General features: G+C 46.5%; 1 protein-coding gene across 1 annotated transcript; it reads left to right on the forward strand.

The window, feature by feature from the left end:
* Positions 1–262: 262 nt before the first annotated feature.
* Positions 263–2,272, forward strand: LOC119174629 (cuticle protein 10.9). The gene is made up of 2 exons (XM_037425618.2): positions 263–401; positions 1,664–2,272. The coding sequence occupies exons 1-2, from the start codon at positions 393–395 to the stop codon at positions 2,042–2,044; spliced, it is 390 nt and encodes a 129-aa protein (XP_037281515.2). The 5' UTR covers positions 263–392; the 3' UTR covers positions 2,045–2,272.
* Positions 2,273–8,700: the final 6,428 nt, after the last annotated feature.

Genomic DNA, 8,700 nt, shown 5'->3' on the forward strand with positions numbered 1-8,700 from the left:
AGCGTGCAGTCGGGCACGTAAAAGATTCCACGCGGCCCGCAAAATCCGCCTTCTGTACCCTCTCCCTCTGTGGTTTTTGTTGGGCGATGCGAGCGAAAAAGAAATCTGATCTCGATTCTCTTTTTTCTTCTCCAACGCTCCTGATGACTCCGCCTCAGCGCGACAAACGGGGAGGCGAGAGGTTTTGCAAAAATAAAGGCCGCGGATAATGCCGTAAAGACCGGAGGACGATTACTTACAAGGAGAGGGCGCACTTTATAGCCTTTGTCATCGATAAGCGTGTGCCGAACTGGTGCCCCCGCTGACGGAATATAAAAGCCTGGTGGGCTGAGTGAGACTTCCACTCTCGGTTTTCTGCCATCTCTACCACAGCGGCAGCAGCAGCAGCAGCCATGAACACGGTAAGCGAGAAGAGACGCTCCTGCGAAAACACGTGCGACGCCCCTTGGCGGAACCTCAAGAACCATTCAGCGCACATTGGATATACCTACACACAACGGAAAACTCATTCGAGCCTCTTGCCGATTTCTGCGACGGGACTAAAGCGACAGCTGCGTGACTGGTGGCTTACGGGGAGCGCTGGATTTCGTCAATTGACGTCTAGAGGGCGAGAGATGAAGAAGAAGGCTGGGAGGTTAACCAGATATTAGCATCCTGTTTGCTGTCGAACACTGCGGTTGTGAAGTAGGGGTAACAATAAGAGTGTCAAGTGCCTAATGCGAACCTATTCTTTTGTTTTTATCAGGAGGGGTACAACCGCCGTACACCAACTTCGAACCAACTGCCATTGCACACCTATCATTATGGTATCAGTGGTATAACCAAAATAGGCAAAGCTTATTCGACAGACCCATGGCACCTATTGGGGACGTGTTGTGTGTATTAGAGAAATCGGATCCATTTTATTTTGATCACAGCAATAATTGTTGGGGTGTAAGGTTCCGAAACCACGATATGGTTATGAGAGACGTCGTAGTGAAGGGCTCCAGAAATTTAAATCAGCTGTGGTTTTTCATCACCATTAGCCTCACTACACTCACTGCAGAGCAAAGGCCTCTCCCGTGATCTATTTATCAACCCGGTCTTGTGCAATTCATTGCCGCGTTATACCCGTGAACTTTGTAATCTCGTCAGCCCACCTAACTAACGTGCAATTAAGCACACGGGCCTCAAGCATTTTCGCATCAATCGAAAGTTCGGCCACCGCAGCCGGAATTCGATACCGCGACCTTTGGGTTCGCAGTCTAACAACCACTACACCACTACGGCTGGCCTTCTTTTTTATCATTCGCGTCCATTTTCGGCTCCACAATATTGGCACGCAAGTTAAGCGATCGGCACCCGACATCCCGGCTCGACACTTTGCCGTGAGTGTCGTTCGTCCACGTCCGTTAATGTCGTCGTACTGTCAGGGGAGAATGCTCGGTTTCGCGTATCTGTGAGTATAAGCATGCTATGGTGCCATCGTGGAGCATAAACATGTCTGGACCAATGTCGCGATAGCGAGATTCCTCATCAAGCGTGACAGACACTTGCCATGCCTATCACAGGATCGTTTCGTCATAACGCTTGACCACAACCGTTCATGCCTTCATCTATTGAATCGTCGACATGTTCTGTATGCCAAAAGCATGCTTATCACTCTTCACTGCCCTTCTTCCAGCTCACCATCGCCGTGCTGGCAGCTTGTGCCCTGACCGTCAGCTGCCAGTTGGTTGCCGCCCCCGTGGAGCTGCCGCAGCCGTACTCATTTGGTTACGTCTCCAACGACATCGAGGGCAGCCATGGGCACGAGGAGACCGGCGACGGCAGCGGTCGCGTGTCCGGCCGTTACTCCCTGAGCTTGGCTGACGGCCGCACCAGGACCGTCACCTACGTCGCCGACGAGTTCGGCTACAGGGCCGACGTCGTCACCAACGAGCCCGGAACGGAGTCCAGGCCAGCGGCTGACACCACCTTCACGTCGAGCGCTCTTCCCGGACCCGACGCCGCCCAAGCCGCCGACGCTGCGCTCGTTGGCGCTCCCTTCAGAGCATCGTCGTAAATGAGAGAATCTTCTTGAAGCCACACTGTTCCTGTGAACTCTCACGACTTTTTTATTTTCCGTCGACTGCCACCTTCACTACTGGGACAATGCAATCGCCTACCTGCAGTTGCACGTACTGCCGTAACCTAGAGCACCCTCATTCTGTACATGAGGGCCTGCGTTTCTTTATTTTCTCGTCTAACCTCAGGCCGTTTTTCTTTCTGTCGTTTTACGATGTTCCTGCACTACTACTCTCTTTGTATACTTCGCAAGCGCCTCCTTTATTTGTGCGGTGCAGTGATCGAGCACCCGGTGTTTAGTCTGTGTCTTAACCAGTATCGTTTATCGCTCTGTATGCTCTGTAGGAGTACGCCCCCTATCCACCTTATTGAACTTTTCTTCTAGAGATTCTTGTTGCATTCACAGCTGTGTAATCATATGTGGAGCTCGTGTGTTATTACTCTTTCTCCTCTTCTTTAGAGTTTTATTGGGTTTTTTCGTTTACGTGGCTTCTTTTGTGTGCTTCCTCGTTTGTATTTTTGTGTGTTATGGTAGTATTTATTTGCCCTTTGTAGTCGCATATTTAATGATTCGCTTGTCAATCTCGCGCGCCTTCGGGTTTTGTTTATTCTTTTGTTCCTGTTTTTGTTAGAAGATTTGTTTGTGTGTGACTTGCGTTTTTTGCCCACCTCTCTTTGTGCAATAAAGTGTGGCCTAGAAGATTAAACACTGTATCGTTTCCCTTAACCGTTGTCTTCATGTGGAGAGAAAGACGCCTAGCTCTAAGGAGAAAAATCACAGCATTTCCATGGAGTGAATGGTGATGAGTGAGGCGAAGCGTTCGTACATCCATGCATGCTTCTGTCCGTGCGTCCGTCCGTGTATTGGTCCGTGATTCTGTCCATGCGTCCATCCATGAGTCCATTCATGCGTCCTTTCGTCCGTCTGTATGTCTGTCCGTCCCTCCGTACGTGCGTCCCTCTATCCATCCGTCCGTGCATGTGTCCGATCGCGTTCGAGAATGCAGACGGCGCGTGGGTAACACCGACGAGACGAGAGCCAAGGAAGCCGAGCGCAAGTGTCTTCAACGCGCCCGCCGCTCTGCTTCTTCCATGACCCACCAACGATCCGCCACGTACGGCGACTATACCTTAGACAACCCAGCAGCAGCCAATCGGAGAGTAGTGGTACAGTGCCACCTAGAATATCCTCACCCAACCTCAGTTTGTGTATACTTCTATCAGACAGTGCCGTTTCTCGTCTCTTCTTCTCTAGGTTACTCCACAAGCAGGACTAGGTTAGACTAAGAGGAGCTTCACCCCTAAAAGCCGACACACTGCTAGCGTACTTGTGCCCTCTTCAAGGATCAGTGGCGTAGACGAGGGGGGGGGGGGTGTTAGGAGCTTTAAACTCCCTCCTCCTATTTTGAAAATTTTAGCTTGCGTATATGTATACACGTACACATACAAACGCTTGCATGAACATATATTGAGTATATAGTTGAGCCCCCCCCCCCCAAAAAAAAAAAAAAACAGAATTATGGCTATGCCCCTGTTAGGGACTGTAACCATAGGCTGCGCCCTAAATTGTTCACGATCCTGTAATCATCAAACATATTGCCATACGAAGAAAAGTCAGGACAGATTATGCGCTTTTATTCCTTCCTTGAAAAATACACAAATTAATAAAAGCGGAATTTTTGCGAACTTATAGCTGCAGTTTCGTTGGTATTTATTAAATTTGGTTCATTTACTTTGCGCAACTCTCTGCTGTGGTCTGCTCCCTGAAGGTCACAGGATTGAATCCCGGCAGCGGTGACCACGTTTCGATAAAAGCAAAATGGTATAAACCCCTGTAATTAGATTTAGAAGCACGTTTACGTATCCCAATTGGTCAACATTTTCGGAGAATTCCAACACGGTGTGTTATACGACATGTTTTATAATTCTGTTACTATTTTTGGACGTAAAACCCCTGCAATTATATTGTTCTTTGCGGTATGCACACCTGAAAATCTCTCGTATAAAGAAAGCGCCATTTCTCACTTTATGTCAAAATTACCACGCTTCAATTCACTTGCAAGGTTCTAACTGTTGCACGTACCATATGCTCAACATTAAGATTATCCTAAACATATTCTCCACGCGGGAGTACTAATTGAAAGTCGCACGTTCAGCTTCTGATCTAGACAGATCATCACACGTGTAAGATTATACGGATTCAAAAACGCCGAATTCGTTACCCGCACTCAATTACTATGGCGGCTAAATTTATTTAATGGCATCATTTTTCTTACCCGCCTAGCCATTAACATACGACTTTATCAGCGCCTGAGAAACACTGGTTTATAGTACTTAGTGCTATACTATAAACCAGTGTACTATAGTAATTCAATGGCAGGACAAATAACGTTGAAATGTTATCAGAACACGCATGCGCGCAAAAAACGCCATAGCTCGAAAATAGGCACGTATTTTTTTTCTGACTTCACGAGCAAAAACAAGCGAGCGTTGTGTGAAGCCTACCTGCGGGAAGCCTTGGAAGTAAAAAATAGGTAAAGATTCACATTAAAACAATGACATGACCTTATTTATCATCTTTATTTGTGACTTAATTCCCGCTAGCTGCCGAGAAAAATGTGTCGTCCTCTAATATACGGCCCTTATTGTTACAATGAAACTCTAAATTGCTAAGCAAAAACAAAGAGAGAAGCGTTTCTGTGTCAGCAAAGGTGAGATCGACCCGGATCAATTTTATGGCCAGCTATTCAAAGTTAAGAAAGGGGTGAGGAGGTGTTGATGATGGTGAGAGGGAAGATGGTAACGAAGCAAAACCTTGAATCACAGTTCGTTTACGAGTTTCGTGGACAGATTCCTCATATAATCAAAGTTCGTGTGCAAAGTTCGTGAACGAATTCTTTAAATGACAGGCTCTGCGTGAAATTGAAGAACTTCTTTTATTTCAATGATACATGGCGAAAATAGCCAGAAATAACAGCAGACATGTGTCATTTCCTGGGGGTACCAAACAAGCCACTGAGTTCAACGGGCCATTTGCAAAAGTCTTAAAAGTTGGCTTCCCTTCAATGTGCCTTCCACGATGCCTTTCGAAGTAATTACTGAATGGCTTCATTAAAGGAGTTCATTTGCCTCCCGAACCGAACGCCGCAAGCATTTTTCGAATCCGTCAAGTATCTTCTCAGCAGATCGCACCACAGAAAAAGTTCGCGCACACCTAAGATGAGGCGAACACAACCGCTGTTATGGCGCTTATATTTGCATATTTTTATGTGTCCGTTATCGTGCTCTTTTGTGAGCTGCTTCTGCAAAAATTACGGCTTACGAACTAACCTATCTGTATACATTTATCGTCAATATATTCAAGAAGTTTTTGTTTTTTTCTTTCGCGATATTGGAATTTTTTTTGCCTATTTATTTCAATGACTACACTACAAGCGTACTTAGAAATTTGTTACTCGAGTGATTGTAAAATTATGAAGTATCTCTAAACTTAACGGAAGCGTACTGGCTAAGCCTTGTGCTCTAATAAAGAGGATTAAGACCATTTGGGATATTTTGCTGTCCATGAGTTCAGAGGTCCGCACAGCTTCAAATTCATTCTGCTCAATGTTTCTAAGTCATATATAACGCATCACTCGACATCAGCCGTCACCTTTTTACACGCAAAACTAAGCTTTAATTCAGGACGCGTTACGGTAGAGAGCATTAATTTATTTATTTATTTTACCCTTTTATTTATTTATTTGTTCGTTTATTTACTTATTTATTTATTTCACGAAAATGGGGTGAAATGGCCTACGGTTCATCGTAAAAAAAAATACAAGAGAAAGACGACACACAATACATAAAGGATTATAAAAACGTACTTAATCGTAATTTATTGTTCGAGAGAGAGAGAAAGAGAGAAAGAGGATGCCTAAATGGGCCCTTCAGCACCTCGCGAAAACCAAGTTGAGGGCAGGCTTTTTTTTGGTATTTTGAATGTTATAAATCTAATAAATACGGACTGCGTGCCGTTATCGCTGCCTTTCTTGCTACATTAATATGCCCGAGCTGCAGTGTACACAACTCACGAGGGAAAATTGGGGGGACGGGGCTGAATAGCGTTGGAAGGCCCCTGAAAACTTAGCCTTTATTATATAGCGTTATCAGACACGGTTCGCATCGCCTGGCCATGCATCGCTTTCCAACGAACACCTCAAATGTGCAAAGAGGAAAGTAAAGCCTGTGCACGTGACATTGACTATTGTATTCTATCCTAGAGTGCCTGTAGTACATGCAATTGCAGTTGTGAAGTGCCTCTTACGCCATAGTTCATCATTGTACGAGGTATCGAAGTACCCATCAGCATCTATAAGGTGGTGCGGACGTATACGTAGTTGGGCACTTCGTCGACGATGCAGCGGAAGATAATAATTATGGCTGAGCACTCGACTACGGGTGAAAAGTTTCAAACGACTGTCTCGTTACGCATCTGGCAGGTGTTAAGTTGGTGACACCGCCGGCTCTTAAACGATATATCGCGGTAATATAAAACAAATCACATACAAAAAATACAGTTCGTGGTAGCATACGAAGCTGCGCCGTGCTTGCGCACAAAAGAAAACAAAGTCTAAAGAAAATGTGCATCGTTGGCGCAGGTAACCGAATGAATTAGAGAAATATTTGTACGCCGTGGAACAATTGTTAGATGACATGACATACGTACCGATGAAATGCCGCTTCAGGAGCTGCCTAAATCTATCTTTGTGCGTTTGCGCAGCAGCGATGTTATAGGAAGGTAATTCCATAGGTGCGCAGCTACTGACAACGCAGAGAACTTGAAACACGTCCGCGCTCCTGTGGGCATCAGTCGCCGGGGTGTCCGAGACGCCAGTTCCACAGAAAGTTGATGGCTTCATATTGTCGACTTCGAAATAAGGAGAAGTGGGCAACATCTAGGTGGCTGCAAGTAGGCATGTAACTAGCGAGGAACCGGCGGTTATGGTTATCGGATATCGGAGTCACGAGAAATATTCATGGAAGTCCCCGGTTGTTCACCTCTCCAATGGTTAAGAGGTAAGCAGTCTTTCGAGTAATGGTCAGTTGTCCAACAATATGCTTTCTATACGCATGCAACGCATTATTTGTTCGTGTTTGTTTTGTCACCACATTGCCCACCGCTGCATTATTTCACCTAACCCAATGTTTAGGGCCTAATGAAAGCAACATTTAGGGTTTTACGTGCCAAAACCACGATACTATTACGAGTTGTTACCTATATAGTGGAGGATAGCGGTGATTTTGATCATCTCGTGCTCTTTACCTAAGATAAAAGTAACAGTGCCAACACATAAGACGCCCCCATATATAAAACACCACACACACGAGCGCTGACTATGAATGTGGGGCGCCTTGTGTGTCCAAACGAAACTTAATTACTGATCTTTCTGCTACCTCTCGGTTGTGGGGTTCCAACCGTGGGGTTCTAAGGTCGTGGGGTTCCAACCCACGACCTTAGGCTCGGCTTACGAGCACCGTATCTACTGTATACCCCGGAAGCAGACAAATATTTATATTATGAATCGTACCAAATAAATTTTGACCACTGACTTTTTTTTTTCGATTGCTTACCTAAACCTCAGCGTACATTACCCCGGAAGCAGACAAACATTTATATTATGAATCATACCAAATAAATTTTGAGCACTGGCTTTTTTTTTCGATTGCTTACCTAAACCTCAGCGTACATTTTCGATTCTCATTGAAGTGTGGCAGCTGTATCCGGGTATCGAACCCGTGTTCGTGTGCTTAGTGGCTCGACCTCTATTTACTAAACGGTCTGTTTATGAAAGGGTAGAGCCCATGCTTAAACGTTCAAACATATGAGAGCGGTACATTGCTTAACCAACAAGCCGTAGGGGGGGGGGGGGGCGGTCGTGGTTCGGTCCGTCGTCTATCGCGGGTCGAACGCCGAACCGGTCATCCGGTTGCCCTTGCAAAGAGATTACGGTCTCGCGTCCGTGTATGTCGGTCGGAGCTGCGCATCGCAAGCGGGAATGCAGGTCAGGGGTCAGTGGATGAGCGCACGCATATACGGAGGTTGCCCGGCCAGGAAAGAGCGAGGGAGAGGGAAGCGCCTACGACGCAGCGGCAGCAGTGTGTTTCACGATTCCCGAGACCGGGTCAGGGTGAAAGTGGCCGGCCGTCCGCTGCTGGCGTACGGCGTCCGTTTCCCTTAACTGCTGTCCAGCACGTAGCGGACGCGTGCCGCCCAAATTCCTAGACAACGTGCGTGGTCTGGCGCGTTGCATGGGCGTTTAGCGTACGCCTTCTTCTTTAACCCCCCCCCCCCTCCTCTTTTGAATATCCCTTTCTCTTCCATTTGTCTGTGGCGCGCTTCCGTGAACGATCCTGGGATGGCCCGTCCGGACGGCTTCAATCGAGATCATCACTTGGGTTTGTTGTAAAGACTGTGTGGGCGATATTTTTACCGCGCTCCATTGTGACGCCCGAATCGGCGCTGTTCTTGGCTGGTAATACCATGCTCGCCGTCGCTCTGATTCTCTCAGTGGCAGCGTTTTCTTTTTTCTTAAATATTTATTGTTTTCTTTCTTTTGCATGGTTGTTGCCATGAAGATTGATTAATACGTGGGTTTTAACTGACACAACCAC

Source organism: Rhipicephalus microplus, chromosome 5 (genome assembly GCF_043290135.1).
Source record: "Rhipicephalus microplus isolate Deutch F79 chromosome 5, USDA_Rmic, whole genome shotgun sequence".
In the NCBI taxonomy this organism is placed as follows: Eukaryota; Metazoa; Arthropoda; class Arachnida; order Ixodida; family Ixodidae; genus Rhipicephalus; species Rhipicephalus microplus.